Consider the following 22241-nt stretch of genomic DNA (forward strand, 5'->3'; position numbering starts at 1 on the left):
GCAACTACACAGAACCAGAAAGGCACAGGAAACTACCTTTTCTCCTTGTTATCTGTAAGGCTTTGATAACTGTACAACAGCACTCCACAGGCTTGTCGTTACCTTTGAAAAGCACTAGATGACTTTATTCCTTGGAATTGCATAATCATACAAACCGTAATAGTTACCCTCAGCATGAAGCTATAGTAACACATTTGCATACCATTTATGTTCTTTTGACATAACTTGTATAAAAATACTGATTCAGTGTTAAGGTTTTGTGTTAGTTATTTAAAAAAACCCAGATTCGTTTATTTATAAAGACAAGATTGTTTCGTTTCCTAAGTGCTTAACATTTCAACTCTTAAATATCTCAAAATCTGCAGAAAGGATACGTAGAGTAACTTCCTGGACTTAGATTGAACTTTAAAAGCTCTAAACAAGATTCAGAAGCACAAAGCAGGGAAATTTAATAAGGATTTTCTTTGTCTGCCAGGTCACCTCAGTCTTGTAGGTGCTTTGATAGCCCTAAGTGATTTGGAAAAAATATTTTGAAAGGATTTGTAATTATTTTTAGGGGGGTTTCAATAAAATCAGTTCATAGTATGAAGGTTAATGTATTCTTTTTGATTTTTCTACTCTTCTTTCAGGTCATTGAATACAACCCATCTCAGTGCCTGGATTGGCTGGCTGTGCAAACACCTCGAAATAAACTAGCTCACAGCTGGGTGCTGCAAAATATGGAAAACTGGGTTGAACGTTTTCTTCTGGCACACAACTATCCTAGAGTGAGAACTTGTAAGTTAATTTAGATTGAAGAAAATTTTTCTTCTGTTGTAGCAAGTTACTATGCGTGGGGTATTCTTGTCACAAATTAAATATGTGCTTTTGTGCTTGTCTTTTCTTCCTTTTCCAATTGTTTTAGAATTGCTGTATTTTAAAATATTAGTAGAATGAGGTGCCTCATCAAGACATGCTGCCTGGTTTTGATGAAAACTATGGTTTGATTTCATAACTTGAACAATACGTTAGCAGGTTCTTTATCTTATGTGGCTAATCTACAAGATCCAGGAAATCCCAAAGAAGAAAAAGAGCTGATCAAGAGGTTCTCCATAGTGTCCATCACATAGTGGTACTGTAGGTAGGAGTAGCACATGCTCCTCTTTCGCCCCTCACAGAGTAATCTTCAGTTGAGTCCTCTGAACTTGTGGATCAAGGAGAAGCAGTCTGTGCATCTCGCCAACTCCGGGGTGTCCTGGCTCTCTAGTTTGTTCTGCCAGGAATCATGCTGTCAGATTGCCAGATCACATTTTCAGCCTTTCCTGTGTCTAAATTTTTTTATAAAGGAGATTCCACAGTAAGAGGCCACACTGAACTTTAATACTTTTTCTGTGGTTGAGTGACATGTGGAAACTGGAGGTACAGCTTTGCCACAGACTCCAGTTGTAAACGTCTTTGAAGAGGTAATAACGTCTTGATCATGCAGTAGACAGTTTAGTCATAGAAAACTATATAGGTTTTGTATTTCTGTGATGGAATGCATTGTGTTAGAACAGTTAGAACCAAGCAGCAGACAGGAATATAGGGTGAAGAGGCCTGAAAGCAAATCTCAACACCACTTTTAACATGCTTTGTGCCTGTCTTAGCCACTCTGATTATTTTTTTTTTCATCTCTAGCGTGAATATTGTAATACCAGATTCTGTAAAATGCTTTGAAATCTGTAAATGGAACATACAATGTGATTTAACTTCTATATAAATGGTTTTTAAGCATATATGTCATTTTCAGAGGTGTAACAAATTTGTTTTTATTTGAAGCTGCAGCCTATCTCTTGGTGTCGCTCATTCCAAGCAATTCCTTCCGTCAGATGTTCCGATCAACCCGCTCTTTGCACATCCCTACACGCGATCTGCCTCTCAGTCCAGATACTACAGTAGTTCTTCATCAAGTCTACAACGTGCTTCTTGGCCTTCTTTCAAGAGCTAAGCTATATGTTGATGCTGCTGTTCATGGCACTACGAAACTTGTGCCCTACTTCAGTTTCATGACATACTGTTTGATCTCAAAAACTGAGAAACTCATGTTTTCTACTTACTTCATGGACTTATGGAACCTTTTCCAGCCTAAACTTTCTGAGCCGGCTATAGCCACCAACCACAACAAACAGGCTTTGCTGTCTTTTTGGTATAATGTGTGTGTTGACTGTCCAGAGAACGTACGCCTTATTGTACAGAATCCCGTGGTGACGAAGAACATTGCCTTCAATTACATCCTCGCAGACCATGACGATCAGGATGTGGTGCTCTTTAACCGCGGGATGCTGCCTGCCTACTATGGCATCCTGCGCCTCTGCTGTGAGCAGTCCCCTGCGTTCACGAGGCAGTTGGCTTCTCACCAGAATATCCAGTGGGCCTTTAAGAATCTCACGCCACATGCCAGTCAGTACCCAGGAGTAAGTAGACTAATACCCCAAAATACCATTTCATTGTTAGTATTTCCTGTCTTACTGAATGTCTCTTTTAATGAAAGAGATGAAAAGACTTATTTAATGTATCCAGTGGTGAAAGGATTGTATTTTGATTTCCTGGTGTAAGTAATTAATAATGTGTTTAGATCCGATTACTGTACTTTGAGGGGGAATTGTTTGGGTGTTTTGGATTTTCTTCCTTGTGTAGCAGTTGGAGAGATATTTTTTTCTGGAAACTTGTGTTTCCACTGTTCTTCAATATTCTGTACACCAGTCTAGTCGTAAGAAACGAGGAATAGCCTTTAATGGTGGTCTCAAGAAAGCGTGTCGCATTCTAACGCACTAAGTTGGAGGAATTCCCAGTGAGTTTCTTCTTTACTTTCAGTTTCTGGAATAGGGCCAAGATTTAGCCTGTTGCATTCAAACGGAGGGTGGTCTGGTGTTCACCTTGGGAACACTTGTGTACCTTTTGCAAAACATTGGTACACTGGGAGTTGCAATGTCTCTACAAAGTTATGACACTTGCAGTAGAGAGTAGATACTAGTTAAAATAGTCCATGTGTAACAGTGAAAAAACAGGCTTACAAAGTTTTTAAGAGGCAAAATATGCATTTTTGTATGATTGCTCAGTGAATATTGCTTTGAGGTCCTTTATAGGTGTACGAGGACAGAAAGAATACAAAGATTTTCATCACTATGTAGAGGTGGAGGAGGCATGGAATCTTCTATGTTGAACTTCTGTCTAGTTCAGCTCACAGAGTAAACTTAGACAGTCCTGGGAGTATTCCTGCTGCTTTTGTTGTTTGCATCTCCCCTCAAAAGTCTCAGTTTGTCTTGCTAGGGACTTCAGTTACTCCACTGTGTTTAGCATTTCCCATGCCTATGGGACTTCAGCGAGTTTTAGCACAGGCAGCTTTCTGATTTCTGTTACTTAGAGTATTATCATCAGAGAATGCACACACCCATGCACCATGTAGATGACGCCCTACATTCCTTAAGGAAACCTGGGAAGTTTGGTCACATGGATCAGGATTTCAGATTCTTTTTTATGTATATATGTGTGCGTGTATATATGTGGCAATGAGCTGTGCTGTTAGGAAGCATCAAAACATCCATTTAAGATTCAAAAGGGTTATCTCAAACATCTGTGTCCTAATCCACACAGTAAATAATAAAGGCTAAAAGCAAACTGCATTCAAGATAGACAAGAAATATCCACAATTTCCGTGTCAGAATTTTAGTTTTTAAGAACTGTTTAGTTTCAATTATTTAAGGTTAAAGTGTTGTCTGCTGATTTTATAACTTTATTGTAATGCCTAAAAATGTATTCGCATCTAAATTTGCTTATGTATGTTTGTTCTCTGTGTTACTTAGAAGTAATACACAATAAGTAATACAAATAAGATATAAACCATAACATACTGAGAGAGATTACTCTAACCTAATATTTTTGTGTGTTTCAGGCAGTAGAAGAGCTGTTTAATCTCATGCAACTGTTTGTAGCTCAGAGACCAGACATGAGAGAGGAAGAGATAGAAGACATAAAGCAATTTAAGAAAACAACCATAAGCTGTTACCTGCGCTGCTTGGACGGACGGTCTTGTTGGACTACTTTAATAAGGTACGTTAGTGGTGAAGTTGTAGTGTAATAATCTAGTCCTGTTTGAATAAGAACTGTATTTTGCCAAATGTGAAGTACAATGAAAATTAGTGTTGTTATTTTGATAATCTTTTTGAAAAAGTTTTGGGGATAATTTTATTCAGAAGTAAGCAAACGGAAAGTTTCAATTATAATTTTTTTTCCCCAAATCCATTGTTCGAGAATATAATTTATTTTAGAATGTTTCATCAGCTGAAAATTCAGAAACTAAGCAAATATTTTACATGAACAGGTGTGAACCAAGATTTACATTGTTAGGGTTCAAAAAGAAACACTATGACAAAATTGCATCAGTTAGAGCCCTTGGAAAAAACCAGAAAAACAAATCAATGTTCTAATTCAGCATTTAAGCTGAAATTCCATTCTCAGCCTACCACGATTAGTCTAGATTGGCAAAGCAGTAATTTCAGCTGCTGTTGCTGACATGTGTTATTCTTGGGCAGAAATGTTTTTTAGAAATACTGCCTGTGGGACAGAGTTTTATTGTATCATATCTTCAAATAGTTTTTCATTTCTGGTCTCTCTTAGTAGTACGTCTATAATTCAGGATAATGATAAATTGCCTGTGTATGTAGGCCAGGTACTGGGGTTTTAAATGCAACTGTTGACGCATTGAAACACTCTTGTGAGAAGGGAAGATGGCCTATGTTAACCGAAGGGATTGCGTACCGTCATCTGCCATAGAGCGCAACCAGATTTTCCCACATGCTCTGGAAGAGTTATGTTGAGAGGAACCATTCATTAGCATAATCCTTTATTTCTGTTCTGCTGTAAGCAGAAATGTGTTTATACATTTACAAGTCCAAACATAAGCTTAACTGAACCTATTTAAATGTATCATTTGACAAGCATAAACTTCTGTCTTTTGAAGTACATTATTTTCCTCACTTTTAGCATTTTTACAGACTTTATTTGGGAAATATTTATGTAAAGGTTGTTTATAAATTACTTTCAGTAACATAAAGTTGACATAAAGGAAGTTGACATCAGAGGCATTTTTAAACAAAAAAGGGGGGGGGAATGAAGAGAATAAATATGTTCTTTTGGGGTTTCTTTGCGCTTCTGTGATTACTTTCCAAAATATAGCATGAGCATAACAATTTTAAGCATTTGTATGAATTATGAAAAGATGATACGTAATTTTCAGTGTTCTCAATGTTTGGATTTTTTTCCCAGTGCCTTCAGAATATTATTAGAATCTGATGAAGACAGACTTCTTGTTGTGTTTAATAGAGGATTGATTCTGATGACTGAGGTAAATACTTTGTTATTTAATTATAATAAACATCTCGCTTTGTCATCAAGTCATCCCTTCCTTCCTGACAATGTGTGCGCTTTAAATTGTTTTACTGTGGTATCCTATGAAATGTACAAAATACATTGATTAAGTACTGGCATACATGTGAAACTTTAAAATCTTAAGGATCATAGGAAGGACAAAAAAAGATTTACCAGACATTTTGTATGTTGTAAACGCTAACGTAGGGGGTTAAGTGAGTAAATTTGAGGCAATACAAATCTTAATACAGGATAAAGATAACGGGTTAGTTGGTAACAGTGATTTGGTAGGATAACTATAAAAGGGTGCAGCTTAAATAGGAAAGAGGAGCAAGAAATAAAGGGGTGATGTGTCATCTCATATATCAAGGATAGATGCAGTTGCTCTGGAGTTCATAATGGAGAGTAAATTAGGTCTACTGAAAAAGTTGCAACTAGCGAGAGACGTCATGAGTAGTCAGAAGTCAGGCTTGGCTTTCTTCACGTAGGTACTTCCCCTGTCATCTTTAATAAGATCTCTTTAGTAGTAAAAAGAAGATCAGGAAAATGTTTGCCTGCTTCTCAAGACAGAGGGAAAGCCACCAACAGATTATGTTGAGAGGAGTGAGTTTATGCTTTTTTGGTGTGATTCTCTTTATTACAGATCAGCTGTGAGTGAAGGGCTGAGCACTGTCACACAATTATTACTAGTTAAAAAGTGTTAAGGCAACAGGTTAAAATACAGAAATAACTTAAAGGATACTCAGATGCAATTGTGATTAGTATTTCTGAACACTTCTCTGAGGCACTTCTGAGGCAATTCTCCCTATCTTTCCTACCTGTTGTGCTTTTGTTTGCAAGAAGGAGTGGTTTAAGAACACACAAACTAGATTTCTTTCCGATGAAACTAAACCTAAAATGCATTTCTGGAGCACATACAGTGTATTCCAGTTGTAAATGGATATTTGCTCCATGAGACCAGACCAGATGTAGTTCAAAATAGAGAGGGGAAAAAAGGGAATAAATAACACAGCCCTGAAATGGGTGCAGTTTGGATGTCAAGCCCCTGCCCACCAATGGTTTCACTCTAGAGATCCACTCAAACTGTCCTGCAGTAATGTAGGAAAAGCCTAAAAGACCTTGCTGAAAAAGCTCTGAACTGTTAGTGGCTACTTTTTAAAGATGAGTGAGATACTAGAAGACTGAAAAAGGACACATACCCTGTTTATCTTTTTTTTTTCTTCTTTTTTTTCTTTTGTCCCTCTTAAGATGGGTTCTTGGATTCTATTCAACACTTCCATTATTGAGTTAATGGACGAGAACGTGTGTTTATTAAGTATACTGGCAATGCAAAATGTGGAAGGACACTAGGTCCTTTTGAGAACAAGAATAAAAATCAAGATTGTCTGGATGTGTTGGAGAAAGTGTAAAAATAAGATGCAATTCATTCTTGGCATATGTAGAAAGGTGTATTCAGGGAGGGATAATAAACTGGTAAAAATTCGTGGTGCTAGACAAGTGGATAGGAGGTAGTTGTAGCTGTACAGTAAATGGGATATTGGAATAGATTGCTTCAGAAGGTGTCAGCCAGCACAACTGGAAGTTGTCAGGAGGACTTTGAGCAAACATCTGTCAAGGATATAAAGGTATTTAGTCTGCCTTAAGGCATGCAGATGGACTAGATGATGCTTTGAGGTTGATTCCAACCCCATTTTTATATAGTTTATATAAAGAAATTCTCTTTCTTTTTATGTCATAGTTTGTATTTTCTGGGACAAAGTGTGATAGAAAAACCTGAAATTACAAGATTGGTTAGAAAAATAAAAATTAAGACATTGCATACTGTTTGAAAATCGAGTTTTCACAAGCTTGTTATAAATGTAAGCCTTTCGATTACCTATAGTTAGTTAGCTAACATTTGCTACACTTGGGCTAAAAAGTTAGGAACTGTGCTATAACTTTATTCGTACATGAAACTCGTAAGTGGACTAAGATACGCACTTACCTATGGATAAAAAGAACTTGTTTAACATCTTAGTTAACCCTGACCCATACTGACAATAGATAATTAAGTTTATAAAGAATGCGTAATATAAGATGCAATCTATCCTATGTAAAACATTGCTAGAAATTAGATAAAAATAATGGTCAGCTTTTAGCTGAGTTGCTTTACAGCTTGAAGTTACCAGGCCTTGTATTTTCACTTGTTCACTGGAAGTGTTTCATGTTGTGAATTGCATCAAGGAGTTGTCACATCCAGAAAAGTTTTCCACTTAGCAGGGTTGGCCATGTATCTCTTATCTTCACTAGAATATAAAAATGGCATATCAAGATTTTGCATTATAGGGAATGAGATTGCTGTTTCTTTATCTTTAAAATATCCCAGCAGATTAAATACCTTTTCTTACATCTTGTGCTAGAATTTTTGCAGTTCGGAAATGAGTTGCTTTTTCTTCCCAGTATTTCTATAAATCACAGATGCCCAGAAGGTATTCTCGTTATAAAAAGAGAGGTAATTCATCTGACGTACAATCATATAGCATATGTCCTTAAGCAGCATTTTGAAAAATTACTACCATCTATATTAATCTTACAGGTTTTTTCCCCAAATTCACATACCTGTGTCTGTCTTCGTCTCTAATATCACTTGTATGTTGGCACAGAAAGATCGGGATTACAGGGATATAAAAACACTGTGTCTCAAGTTATGCTTTGTTTATTGGGCTTTAGATAAATGTGTGAAAACTTTGTAATTATTTTGAGCCACTAATATAAAGCTTTTACCTTGAAAACAAATTAAGGCTGTTTTTAAATGTCTGTCTCTATAAGCTCTATTGGGTGTGCTCACAAAAATGCTCATTTCTTGAGTTGAGATGGTTGGTAGCTACTTGTAGAGGGGTTAATGTTATAATCAATTTTACAGATTCAGTTTCTCTCTGGCATGCACATGATAAAAATTTAATATGACTCTAGTTTTTGGGTTAGGTGGGAAGAACAAAAATCAGCCTTTTAGCCAAAGGCAAGTTTCAGTTTAACCCTCCGTACGAGACTACCTGTGGGTCATTGTTACCGGAACTAGATGTCCACGTCAACAGTTACATTTGGTTGTTAAAGAAGATACCTGGTTGTTCATTTATTTGTTCTCTTTCCTTCTCTCTTGCTGGCCCTCTCCCCTGCCCCACCCCACCCCCCTTTATATATTGATTTATTTTGAAATTTTTTAGTAAATACAGTAATTTTGTATACACATTTATTCTCTTTTTAAATGTCATTGTCTTTGAGTAATTTCGTGATGACATCTAGCACAGTATGTTTTGATACATCTTGTCTGAGCATAAAATACATGTAAAAAGTGGTATCTGTAGGCTAGAAATAGAAATGATAACACGTGTGTTCATTCGGCAACATTAAGTTTTGGCTTTTTTTTTTTCTTTATAGTCCTTTAACACATTGCACATGATGTACCACGAGGCCACGGCTTGCCATGTGACTGGAGACCTGGTAGAACTTCTTTCTATTTTCCTTTCGGTTCTTAAGTCAACACGTCCATATCTTCAAAGAAAAGGTTTGATTATAACTCCTCAAAAGGTTATGCCTCTTGTCTGTTAATTAGTTCTCATGACCCAAAACCTAATATTTTATCTTGCTTATTATCTGTGTTTAAAAACTTCCCATACAGTAGGAGATATGATTAGTAACAGTTCTTAAATTATTACTTATTAAATTATTTATTGACATAATATGAAAGTAGATTAAGTAAATTAATAGCAGTAGACCAGTGAGATTTAACAGATTTCTAGATTGATTAAAATCATGTTGGAGGAACAAGAGATTCTTCAGCAGTAAAATTTATGCTTCATTTAATGAGCTTTTGAGAAATTAACTAAACAGATTTCTACGGTTTTTGCATTTGCAGATGTGAAGCAAGCTCTCATTCAGTGGCAGGAGCGAATTGAATTTGCCCATAAGCTATTAACTCTGCTGAATTCCTATAGTCCTCCAGAACTTAGAAACGCTTGTATTGGTAAGTGGTAGTAGTGTAACTGCCATCAGGAAGGACCTGTTCTACACAGTTACCTGCTTTGAAATTTAAATTCCATTTTTGCAAATGCTTACTAGATACTCTGTAGATTGGGATTGTTTATATTACTACTGTGAATACATCAGTATTGCCGTTGTTCCTATTCTATTCTAAATAAATCTGTTTTCAAGCGGTTAAAATTAACATTCCTGCTTCCCTAGGCACGCAGACTGCGTGCACAAAAAGTCGGCCTTCCTTTTGAGAGACCAATTTGCTGCCTGATAAGGGGCATGATTAAGGAATAACTCCTGAATTCAGGTGGCAGTGAGTTTAGACTTAAATCCCAAATCTTAGATTAAAATTCAAATATTAACTAATGCTCCACTTGGAAGGGTGTGTGGTGACCAAGTTAGTCTGAATAACAGCTTTTAGGGTTCGTTTTTATGACCCATTACTGGAAGGTATAATAATAAAAGTAAAGCTTAAAGAGCTTGTAGAATTGAATGGATTTACCTTTTAAAATTGCAGGTGTAGACATTATATTATATATAAAGTGTCTCTCTTGCATTACAAGACCTATTTCAAAAAGTTTTTCTAGTTTAGTTTTTTTAAATATTATTTAATGGATATAATCTGCCTTTTTATGCATGCTGATGAAGGCCTAAAACTGTGTCCAAATTACCTTTTTTTGTGTCATTTCTATGCATTTTCCCCTTATTTTGAGTGCCTTTCTCATTGTCCTCCTGACTGCTGCTGGTTGACATTTTCCAGGCATCAAACCCGATATGTTTAAGAAGAAGGAAAGAGGGTAATTTTGTTGAGCTTCTACTTTCTACAAGCTGGCTCCCCTCTCACTGGTGGTTGATCTACCACTGAGCAGGTTTTCTCCCAGTGGCAGAGGTGAAGGGAATCTTGACCAATTCAGGGGTGTTCACTTTACGTGCTATTCACAGTAGAGCCTACCTCCACGGTGCACACTGAGTGCCGCAAAAGTGGTATGAAAGAGAGTTTGCGAATGCATGAGCCTGAAGTTAAACTGTTTGCTGTTAAGAAATAACAATATGTAATAGCAAAAACAACTTTTTGTTTGTAGATGTCCTCAAGGAGCTTGTACTTTTAAGTCCTCATGATTTCCTACATACTCTGGTTCCATTTCTACAGCACAATCATTGTACATACCACCACAGTAATATCCCAAGTAGGTATTTCAGTGATTGTATTTTGAAGTTCTCTTATGCTATTATTACTCTATCGTGTTCCTTGCTGATGTCAAATATTGACCTTTTTAATATATCCCTATTTTATCCTAACTTATACTACAGTGTCTCTTGGACCTTATTTTCCATGTCGTGAAAATTTGAAATTAATAGGGGGAAAAAGCAATATTCGTCCTCCACGTCCTGAACTTAATATGTGCCTCTTGCCTACAATGGTGGAAGCCAGCAAGGTATGTAAACGTATGGTCTTATAAATAGCTATTTCTCTGTTGTTTTCCCTTTGTATAAAAGTATTATAAGAATCCAGTAGCATAATGCATCTACGTTTTCTTCGTAAACAAAGCATAATTCTTCTTCAAGATGTGTTGTCCTCATATACTCCATTCTAGATGTGCACTCCAGAAGCACCATTTCCCTGCCCTTGGTGATACACAGCTTCATATTCCAGACATGAGAAGGGTTTGAACCTTGTATTCAGATAAAAACCAAAACACAGATTTTGATAATTGTCCAAGCTGTTTGTGGCATTTATAAAGAAAATTCAGGAGCCGCCCAGGGCTTGTGCAGATGGGTTTCAAAGTATGTTAAGATTTATTACCAGACAGCTAAGTAGATCTTCCAGGTTTCATTACAGTCCGTTGCACCGGGACTGAGGCATAATCTACTAATTGTTTGGGTAAAATACCAGTACCTGAAATACCGTGTAGGGCTTTAAGTCTTTTACTTCCCATTTTCCCGCCTGTGGGCTTCCTGAAGGGATTCCAGCTTCGGTGGGGCTACTTCGTAGTCACTTGCCACATCCCATTATTACAGCTGCAGCAACGGTGGGATTCAGCTCACGTAACTTTGCCTATCTAAAAGGTCAGCGTCCAGCTCTTTCTATGGTTAATGGCGATAAACAGTTACCCTCGGAGGGGGATCAGTAGTTACCCTCCTTCCTGTCCTGGACACCTGAGTCCGGATGAGGTGACTCGTCCTCTGGAGGAGTCTCTCTGTCTCTCCATTGACTGCAGGGAATACTGAAATGACTAGATTTTAGATAGCTGAAGTCAGGTAAGGTGAATCCCACCCTAAAAGGAATATGTATGGACAATCATTTGAAGAAGGAAAACTGGTTACTTGCTGTGCAGTAACTGTGGTTCTTCAAGATGCTTTGTCCACACAGATTCTGTGGTCCTCCTCCTGTGCTAACTCCGAGTCCTGTCATAGGGCATTCTTATCGGTGAAGGAATTGAGTGGTGGTTGAAGCCGCCATACCCCTTATGCCCTCAGGTACAGTGGTCGCAAGGACACACTGGGTGCAGGCACAGCCCCAGTGGACACTGCTATTCAGAAAGAATCCAATCTCCTGCACATGGGGCCTATGTGCACGTAGATGGGAATCTGTGTGGGCAACACATTTCGAAGAAGCACGGTTACTGTAGGGTAAGTAACCCTTCTTTTTTAAAGCTTTCAGAATGATGCTTTGTATATTTGTGCACCATCAAATTTACTGTATAACCAAAGGTTTTTTTAAAAAATGTACAGAGCCAGAACTTATCTGTAGTGGTTTTTTCCATCGTGTATCCAGAGGTAATGGATGCGACACTAAATAATGTAAATATTTTACCTTAACAAGTTGTCATATTCTGTGACACGGTATTTGACACTTTACAATGAATTCATATACATTAGGAACCAGAAGATTTTTAAGCCTCTAAAAGCACATCCACAATTATGTTTCCCTGTGGTTTTGCATGCTTATTTTTCATTCATTTGTTTTGCAAAAGATTGCATTTGTTTGCTTGAGTTTTTGAGATTTCCTTCTGGCTATCTGGTCTACAGAAGCTGATGCCATTTTAAGCATATACATCCAAAATATATTAAAATACTGGCACACAAAACCCTTGGCACGTATTTATCAATAGGTTTGAGACATTCCTGAAAATACTGCTTTGAAAGCTTGTGAAGCTCGGTCTTGAGAAAATGGTGACTTCTACAGATGGTGACTTGACAAATTATGATTTAAAAAGCAGTAGTGTATATCTATTTAGGTATCTGTAGATGATTTAAAATTACTGCATTCTTTTCTTGTCATCTTCAAGATGTGGTATTCGCGCAGCTTTGCGTCTCCTCAGTCTGTTGATTCAGAATCCTCCAATAATAGTTTTAACTGGTGGGGGAATTGCGTTTGCCGTCCCTCCTCCGATCTCACCATTGTGCTTGCCGAGGGCTCGGTGAGGAGACGCAGCTGGCCTGGGTTAGACCTGGAAATCCCCATCATGTTTTCCTCTAGGATTTGATTAAACATTTTAGGGCAAGAGGTGCAGTAACACTAAGCTAGATGCTTAGGAAATCTGGTTGCTGTCCAGTTGCTTATGTAGTTTAAATGAAGCTCTCTTAAATCTTCAGGGCAAAGATGATGTTTACGATCGTATGCTGCTAGACTACTTCTTTTCTTATCATCAGTTCATCCATCTACTATGTCGAGTTGCAATCAACTGTGAAAAGTTTACTGAAACGTTAGTTAAAATGAGTAAGTACGAAGGTTAAACAGCCTAAGGATTTTTTTTTTCTGTGATAACTGTGAATGCTTCTCCACTAGGTTTTGTAGTAAAAAAAAATTAAGAAAAGGCAGAGCTTGTGAAACTTGCTGCATTAATTGTTCTGGACATTATTTTTATCCACAAAACCGTATGATGTGTATCAGGTGGTGCGATCTTACCTACATGACCTGTCACCCTTCAGGCCTGTCCAGAAGGGAGCTGAGGCAACCAGTGAGAATCCAGTCTCCTTGTACATTTAGAGTTTTAACACAGGACTCACTGAAGCTTTGAGTTTTCTTGGTTTGGCAGTTTAAATGGCTTTGGGTCAGATTCTGACTCCTCAGCATCTCTGCCAATGGCATTAATTGGCAATCTGCCCAGGAGCTTCCGTGACCATCTAGACAGCCACCAATGGCACCGGTTCTGTTGTTACCAACCCAGGCTTCTTTTACTCCATAGTTTTGGAACCATCACAACATTTAATTATGTTTATAACCATTCAGTCATGTAGTTTGTACCTGATACTTGTTTCAGCTCTGCCAGGAGATACCACCAGTATTTGGGTTTCTTCCTGTCACAGTGTAAAATTTTTTTTTGGTGTGTGAAAAAGGAGTTGATGGTTTCATCTGTCTGACTACTCCAGCCGTTCAGCTGGTTCTCTGCAGGAGAGCATCCCGCCTGGAATTGCCCCATTAAGTCCATGTGCTACTCCAAAGGCACATGGTGGGGGGGGGGTGTTAAATTTTGCCTCCCACCGCGGACCCTAGGATCAGCCGAGTTACCCAGTGTGGTAGGTGCAGGTGCACAACCCTCGGTGTCACACAAATAGTTATTACACGGACACACAGACTGGGAGCCGTCTCCCTTCAGTTGTCTAAAAATCAGACGTAGAGGCAGATTTTCCTCTGTAGTCACTGGAGAGACGTAGATTCCTTCCAAGAGAAATTTAACTTCTGGTTCTTCAATATCTTAAGCAGAATGAACCACCTTCGGAACATACCCGCTTGTTTGCTTCTTTTCTCTGCCTGCAGAAGCTGGTTAGCTAGCTATGATTAAATACCGCTTCTAGACAAATAAAACTATACAAAATTAATCTTGTCCAAAGAGTGATGATAGTAGAACGTTCTTTTGATCCCCTGAATCACCCATTTACTCGTTGTTTGTCACACTCTACTGATTGTAACTCTAGCATTATTAGTATTTACTATAGGTTGTGTTAGTTACAAAGTGTACTGGGAATGTGTATCGTTTGCTGGTTTTCAGTGTATCCCTTAACTCTTTCATGGTCTAGGTAACAATGGTGCTTGGGTTAATAATGAAGATTACCCTTTAAAAATTATATGCTGTTTTAAAAAAAGATAGTTAAAACTTTTTAAGTGCTGTAGCTGACCGGTTAAAAATGTAAGAAAGTAATGAAATAACCTGATTAAAAACCCAGAACTAAAGCCAGCTCTTCAGTTTTTTTACAGTTCACAGACATGCTGAAGGGATACGTGTTTTATTGAATGTACTGTAAAAACTTCACAGACGATAGGTCTTTCTGATTAAAAAAATGCTTAGAACGTGGTCTTACAGAATGAAATGGCACCTTGGTACTACTTTTATCAGGAAGTGAGTATCTCCAACAAAATTCTCACACAATAACTTATTTTCTCATAAAATTTCAGGTGTCCTAGTTGCGTATGAAGGTTTGCCACTTCATCTTGCGCTATTTCCCAAACTTTGGACTGAGCTTTGTCAGACTCAGGTAAGAGCCAGTGGGTTTGAGAACTAATGGAATGGAAATAGAGGCAAAATACAATGAATGTGAAACGGAGATTAACCCGTAAATTGTAACTAGTGGGTATTGTTTAATCATTCAAAATACTAATAATTTGAATAGAAAATACCTCTGCCTATGTTGCTGTCATCTGATAAAACGAATAAATCAAATATAAACATCTGGCAAATTCTATTTGCTCGCAGTACGCCCTGGGTCCTGCAAAAACTTAACGCAGCGGCTTCACACAGTACGCAATATTGGCAGGATGGCAGTCTGTGCCGTGTACAAAAACTGCTTCATCCTGCCCCTGTGATTTTCCAGCTTTTTCTGTAGCGTAAACGCTGGTGTGATGAAATAAAAATCAGGAGATCTCTAAGGCGGGGTATCGTTGCGTGCCCACTGGAAGGAGGGGCCTTTGCGCCTCTGTGGGAGGACCCTGCAGTAGGCTCACAGGCTGGGGGGCACCGGCCCTTCGCACACGTACCGATGGTGATAAACTGGCATTCCTCTGGAATAAACTTCATAAAAGGAAAATGTGAAACAATAATTGACAATAATTAATTTGTACAATTTACTGACATCTGATAGACCTGAAATATTTTTATCGGTAAGAATGGTCCAGTATGAATTCAGAACACCAGTGGGCCTGGCTAGATGTCACCAGCTGAGATGGCCGTTGCAGACAGCGCTGCCGCGGTGCTGTTCTTCCGGTGATGACTTTGCAGTGTTCTCTCTCTCTTCACCAGTCTGCAATGTCAAAGAACTGCGTAAAGCTCCTCTGTGAAGATCCAGTTTTTGCAGAATATATAAAGTGTATTCTGATGGATGAAAGGACCTTTCTTAACAACAACATTGTATACAACTTTCTGACCCATTTTCTTCTAAAGGTAGGTGGTCTTTTAGTGACAATCTCTATTTCGAGAAATGCAGTCGTATGTGCTATTTCCGTTTGGGATACCGTTTTCACAGTTCTTTTATTTTCTGGTTTAAAAGAAAAAATACGTTCTTTTCACAGGTCCAAGGGCAGGTGTTTTCTGAAGCAAACTGTGCCAACTTAATCAATACTCTAATTACAAATCTAATAAATCAATATCAAAGCCTAGAATCTGACTTCAGCAACCAGAGAGTTGAAATTTCCAAAGCAAGCTCTACTTTAAATGGGGTGAGTCTTTTCTAAGCTGTTCAAATATCGGCATCATTTAGGAGGCAGCTTGTTTTCTATGGAGACTTTTCAGTGCCGTGTGCCGGGTTCTAAGTAAAGAGGTGGGCATTGTTAGCTCTACTCTGTGCGTGAGCTGGACGACTGGTGAGAGCATGGGAGGCCACCTGAACTGGCTGGCTGGAGACGTTCCCCCCTGTCAACAGGATAGCCGTAAATTTACGGAGCAGCAATCCGAGCTCTCCAGAATTCTCCTTTCCATCTCAGCGTGCACAGTGCACATACTTGGGTCTCCCAAGCTGATGGTGGGGACCGTAAGACTGAGGGGTGCGGCTTATTGTGGGGAAAAAAGGTAATGCAAAGTGCAGTAGAATTAATTGTAGAAATGTTCTAACCCAGCAAAAGATTTTGGCTTGCAGTGAGCAGCACAGTACTGTCATCTGCTTAGGACAGATCGACGTTAAGGTCAGTGTGTTAGTAGGGAGTGGAAAATTTCGGTAGTGTAAATATATTTAGAATTTAATCTTTTGGATGTTCAGAACATGTTGAAGCCTCCGTTTATTGCACAGATCTCCGTGTGTAGGGTTAATCAAGCAAGAGTGTGAAATAAGGCTAGTTAAGTTCTTCTACTTCTATTTTTTTAGGACCTCCGAGCACTTGCCTTGCTGCTTTCAGTGCACACTCCCAAACAGCTCAATTCAGCCCTGGTTCCAACTTTGCAAGAGCTTTTAAACAAATGTCGAGCTTGTCAACAACAGAGGAACTCATTACAAGAGCAAGAAGCCAAAGAAAGAAAAACTAAAGGTTTGCCTTCTATAATGGTGTCACTCTAACAATTCTAAGGTCTTATGAACTATGACAAAAGTAATGTAACACATTGTTTTCTTACTGGTGAAGGTGGGCTGTTTCTTGGCTCCAATTCCCAACGCTACACAAGAAGTAATACTTTATTACAAAACTAAAATTCTAGGCAATTACATGAATTTTCTGTCAGGAAAAAAGTATTTCTTGATGCACTGTGTTTAATATGGAAAAGGATAAAAATGTGAAAGGAAAGGCCTATGACTTGGACGTGTGGCCTGAAAACAATGCATTTTCCCTACGAGAGTTTTCCTTTTTCTTACAGACGATGAAGGAGCTACTCCTGTGAAGAGAAGACGGGTCAGCAGTGATGAGGAGCACACTGTAGATAGCTGTATCAGTGACATAAAAACTGAGCCCCGGGAGGCCTTGACCCCAACAAGCACTTCAGATAACGAGACGCGGGACTCTTCGATCATTGATCCAGGCACTGAGCAAGATCCTCCTTCCCCCGAGAACAGTTCTGTCAAAGAGTACAGAATGGAAGTTCCATCTTCATTTTCCGAAGACATAATGTTAGCAACGCGGTCACAGCACATGGAAGAGCAGTCAGAAAACGGTAAATTTGAAGAATGCAAAGAATTTAAAGACCTGCAGACTGCCAAGGATTCCATCGGAGCTGAGGAGGACTCGGAGTTTCCTTCCACATCGATTTCAGCAGTTTTATCTGACCTCGCAGATTTGAGGAGCTGCGATGGTCAAGCCTTACCATCCCAGGACCCTGAAACTAGTTTATCAATCAGTTGTGGCCATTCCAGAGGACTGTTTAGTCACATGCAGCAGCATGACATTTTAGACATCCTGTGTAGGACCATTGAGTCTACGATTCACGTGGTCACAAGGATATCTGGAAAAGGAAACCAAGCTGCTTCTTGACATTAGATGGAGCATGTCTGCTTTTAAGTCTTTTCTTTTTTTTTTCTTCCCCCCAAAACGCTGTTTGTATAAGTTTTTTGCTTATTTCTGTTTTGTGCTTCAGTTTGTCCAGTGCTCTCTGCTTGAATGGCAAGATAGATTTATATGCTTAATTCTTGGTCAGGCAGAACTTGATTTTTTTTTTTCCTTTTTTTTTTTTTTTTTTTTTTTGCATCTACCGTACACTTTCTGAAAGGGCAATCAGATAATGGATATGTTTTATGTAATTAAGAGTTCACTGTAGTGGCTTTCATTTAATATGGCTGTCTGGGAGAACAGGGCCTCCTTGCCCTGTATGATGTAATTTAAACTTATGGCATTTTTACTGTGTATAATATGGTGTCCTCTGTGCCAGTTTTGTACCTTATACTAGAGGCAGATTGCCTCAGATCGCTGTGGTTCTTATTATCAAAATTAAGTTTACTTGTATACTAAACAACCACAAGAAATTTGATTCTGTAAAGAATCCTCTTTAGCTGTGGCCTGGCAGTATATATATGGTGCTTTATTTAACAGAATACCTGTGGAGGAAATAAAGCACACTTGATGTAAAATTAATTGTTTTATTTTTATTGACATGATCAATTGCTATTCTGTGCACTTCATTAAACTGATTGTGATGACTTTTCATTTGTTTATAATATGTTGCTTCAGTCTTTGGATTTCTCATCAAAGACAACATCAAAAATGAAAGAGCTGCAGAGAGAAACGATGATCAAATGTATAGAATTGATGTAAATGTTGGTCCTTTTCCGGTTTACTTTGCATGAGTGTTCAGTCACACAGTTGAGAGGGATTGCTGTTTACTTTTTACCCCCACTATGTTAGAACATGAAGCGGTGTCGGAAGCCAGTGGAACTTTTCATTGCATTTCCCCAATTTTAACCTGTCAGTTGTATTTTTCTCCTGCCCCGTTTGCAGACTTCCTTCCTTTTCCCCTCTGCCTGCGCTGCCCCTGGGGCCCACTCCATCTCGCCGCCTTGACGACGTCTCCACCCCTGAAACGCTGGAATAACTGTATCGCCTTTCCCTGTCGCATTTCCTCCTGTTATTTCTAAGCAATAACCATTTCCTATGTGATCTTTCGGACTGTCAATGATACTGGTTTTAATATCTGATTAAACTCCATTTTCAACTTCATTTTCTAGTTGCTTAGATCCTTTGTTTTTCTGTTGTCTTCATAACACATCTATCGTGGTCTTTCTTCTTTCAAATTCCTTCACTCTGCCCACCATTTCATGTAGTTTAGCATCATTTGCTTCTCCACAACTGTATTACATGATGCTTTTGTGACTTCTCTTACTCTCTTGGAATCAACTCTCATCTTTTTTTTAACCTTCTGTAATTAATAATTTCTTTATATTCCCCTTTATTAGCATTTTTATTCCCCCATTTACAGACACTGTATCAATGCTGGTGAGTGCTGAAGTTGGTCTCTTTATTATTCAGACGTGAAGTAACTATGTTTTCACTCTCTTTAGGAATAATTTTGTTACCCTGTCTGATCAACTTCTCCATAGATTGTAACTTCAGAGAAAGCCACAGCTTCTACTCAAAACTTCTACATAATGAGTATCAGAATTCATGCATCGAGTCTTCTACCAAGCCTACTAGTTTGTGATTGGGCTAAGCTGTTTTTAGGAAGATACTCCCCTATCGATCTAAAAATCTTCCAGAGATGAAGCAGTCTTTGGTGAGTAATCTCAGTTAATTAATTACTCTTATTAAAAATGTGCATCTGGTTTTGGTATGTCGTCTGACTTCACCTTTCAGCTATTGCACTTTGTTGGCTTTAGCTTCTCACACAGGATGAGCTCACACTATAGTTCTGTTAGAAAAGAGTGGGATTCTCTCTTTTGTGCTGTTTTTCTCATTATTTCGAGTCCCCTTTTTGAAGTGTATACCAAGGATAAACAGTATTTAATAATGATTTCATAAATGACACACAAGCAAGTCATACATCCTTCTTCCTCTTCTGTCTTCCAGGATGACCGTTAGCCCTTCCATGTTCAGCTGGCCACTGACAACTGACTAGGTCCTTTATGTTACTTATAGGATGTTTTCCCCTCCAGGCCCATATATGTGATTCGCAAACGCTAGTGGTGCTAATGTTGTGGTTTATTGTCAATTATTTTCTCACAAATATACAACTGGCCATTTAGAATCGCACTAGAAGTCCGCTGGATAACCATTTTCATTAAGTTACCGTTTCAGTGGTGCACTATGTCGGGGTTTGGTGGCTCTCTAAGCAAAGTACCTTTATGCCGTACGACACGCATCGTACACATAAGCTATCTTAGGCCAGCAGTTTGCTTTGCAGGCTCTTTGAAAAGCTCAATCAAATCTGACAAGATATTAAAACCCATGTTGATTAGGTTTAATTAAATGATTATCCTGTAGTTCTGGACTGACTGAATTTAATACTAGCTTTTCTATTACTTTGCTCAAAAGTTGTGTCAAGATTACCAGAAGTATCATTATTCTTTCTTCTCTTCCCTTACATTACCTTCCAATTTCCCCCTCAAGTTGAATACTCCTGTACTGGGAATTTTTTCCCAGTAATCAGGTTTTTCAAAAAGTAAGCGGTACCTGTACAAACTTCTCTCTTCTTCTGTACCCTTGTTTGCACTGGTTTCTTTATCGTCCTCTGTGTCCCTCATTTTATGTGTTCTGTAAGTCGTGGTTTCTTCCATGGTATTCCCTGGCGTTTGAGTCCATTTTCCAGCTTGTATTTCTTGGCCTTCAAGAATGCTTTTTTCATCCGGTCTTTGAAAAGCCCATCTTTAACTGGCTTCCTTAGTCTCTTAAAGCTTTTACCCTCTTCCATGGCTCATCCCACCTCTCATTTAATTGCTGTGCATTTCCTCCTGGAAGTCCTGCCTCCTATTTAACCCCTTCAAAATTAAGCTTCCACAAGATTTTTCTCCTTCTGCTGTCCTCACTGTGCACCGTCCCCAACAGCCAGCCTCCACCTCCTGGACTCAGACTGTTAAGACCATCCTCTGTACTGACTTGTGGCTAGTCTCGTCTTGCACACTTAATTCTTTTTCCTTTTGGCTTTCTCAGAGAGCAGATGGTTGTACAGAATCTTACAATGTTATGAAAAACTGTCTTTTTCCCGTTTCTGCTTTGTCGCTCTCCCTGGAATGTCTTCTGTGCTCATTAGTCTCCTTAGAGCACATCAATGCCAGTAAATTTGAGTGTATTTCTCCACTCCTGCTGTTTTCTCTTTTGTTATATTGGGAGAATTTTAGGATAGGGAACTCTTCAAAGGGACTTACTTAGAAAACAAACTATGTTTATGATACTATCCTATCATCATACTGTTACTAAATTATATCCACTTCCTAACTCTGCTTCATCCAGCTCAAGGGCTAAGGATAACAAGTAGCTCAACTTTCTGTGGTTTTAGTAAACTCTTGGAGAGCCTATGAGGAATTTCAGCACTCAAGAATAAATTGTTTTGCCTCTTTACGGTGACCATTGTCCCCTTTATGCTATGCCTGGCTGACTGTGCTAGAAATTCTCCTGAAGGCTACCTGCTACAGGTAAAGTGAACTTCTCTGATTTTTCTCTATTCTGAAACAACCATGTGCAAAAATTGAACTTTCAGGTCGGCAGTGCAGTACTCACATCAGCCGAGTTCCAGCACGAACAGTGCAGATGGGAAGAGTGCAGGAGGGCTGGTGAAGGCCAAAGAAAACAAGTCCTTTTTTTGACTGTAAGGGCAGTCATCAGGGGCTGTTTGTGGGTGTGAAAGCTGACTGCCCACTTCTTTCGCTACGCCGGCCTGCAAGCAGGATGAAAAGGTAGGTACTTCACGTTTCACCTTGGGAAAGCCTGTACGCACTATCAAACTTGGAGCTGTGCAGGCAGGAGGGAACAAGAAGCACACTAAAGACAACCTGTCACCTTCAGTTCAGTACCCCTTCCCTGCAGAGGACTTGAGGGCTGCCTGGGGCCGTTCCTCCTCGCACAGGCCTGGACCTCCCAGCAGCAGTTGCAGAGAGTTTTCTGGGGCTTTTGGCTGTCCCACACCTGGAAGTGAGTGGTGCAACACTAAGTCACTTCTTTTTTAACACTGATGATTGGCAGTTGGTCCAGTTGAATACTCCTGCTAGTGGAAGGAGACAAGGAAATTCAGACTAGCAAAACACACAAGTAGGGAGCATTTGCGACCCCAAGCTGGAAGGGTTTTACTCAGGAGGGAAAAGCGGTGAGGCGTACTGCCCAGAGAAGTACTAGGGCTGTAGAATACTCTTTTTTGAAGAAACTTGTCATTATCTGTAACAGCCTGCTCTCAGATACTAAATTGTCCCAAAATCTCTTAGATCATCTACACACAAAACGGCTTAGCCTGATCTCTGTCTTCAACCTAGATTTTTCTGTTTTTATTTAAAGGCTGCCCCTTAGTCAA

At 39.0% G+C, this 22241-nt stretch overlaps 1 protein-coding gene across 1 annotated transcript in view; it reads left to right on the forward strand.

Moving 5' to 3' along the window:
* USP34 (ubiquitin specific peptidase 34) overlaps window positions 1–17974 on the forward strand; it is a 138952-nt gene extending 120978 nt beyond the window's left edge. The window contains exons 67-81 of the mRNA XM_059828447.1: window positions 630–777; window positions 1798–2432; window positions 3911–4068; window positions 5284–5362; window positions 8803–8929; window positions 9281–9388; window positions 10479–10583; window positions 10708–10832; window positions 11875–12027; window positions 12994–13117; window positions 14795–14874; window positions 15636–15776; window positions 15905–16051; window positions 16693–16852; window positions 17175–17974. Of these exons, the coding sequence (XP_059684430.1) occupies window positions 630–777; window positions 1798–2432; window positions 3911–4068; window positions 5284–5362; window positions 8803–8929; window positions 9281–9388; window positions 10479–10583; window positions 10708–10832; window positions 11875–12027; window positions 12994–13117; window positions 14795–14874; window positions 15636–15776; window positions 15905–16051; window positions 16693–16852; window positions 17175–17785 (2901 nt within the window). The 3' untranslated portion in view covers window positions 17786–17974. The remainder of the gene's footprint in view (window positions 1–629; window positions 778–1797; window positions 2433–3910; window positions 4069–5283; window positions 5363–8802; window positions 8930–9280; window positions 9389–10478; window positions 10584–10707; window positions 10833–11874; window positions 12028–12993; window positions 13118–14794; window positions 14875–15635; window positions 15777–15904; window positions 16052–16692; window positions 16853–17174) is intronic.
* The last annotated feature ends 4267 nt before the right edge of the window (window positions 17975–22241 follow it).

The sequence above is a fragment of the Gavia stellata genome, chromosome 23 (assembly GCF_030936135.1).
Source record: "Gavia stellata isolate bGavSte3 chromosome 23, bGavSte3.hap2, whole genome shotgun sequence".
Taxonomy (NCBI): domain Eukaryota; kingdom Metazoa; phylum Chordata; class Aves; order Gaviiformes; family Gaviidae; genus Gavia; species Gavia stellata.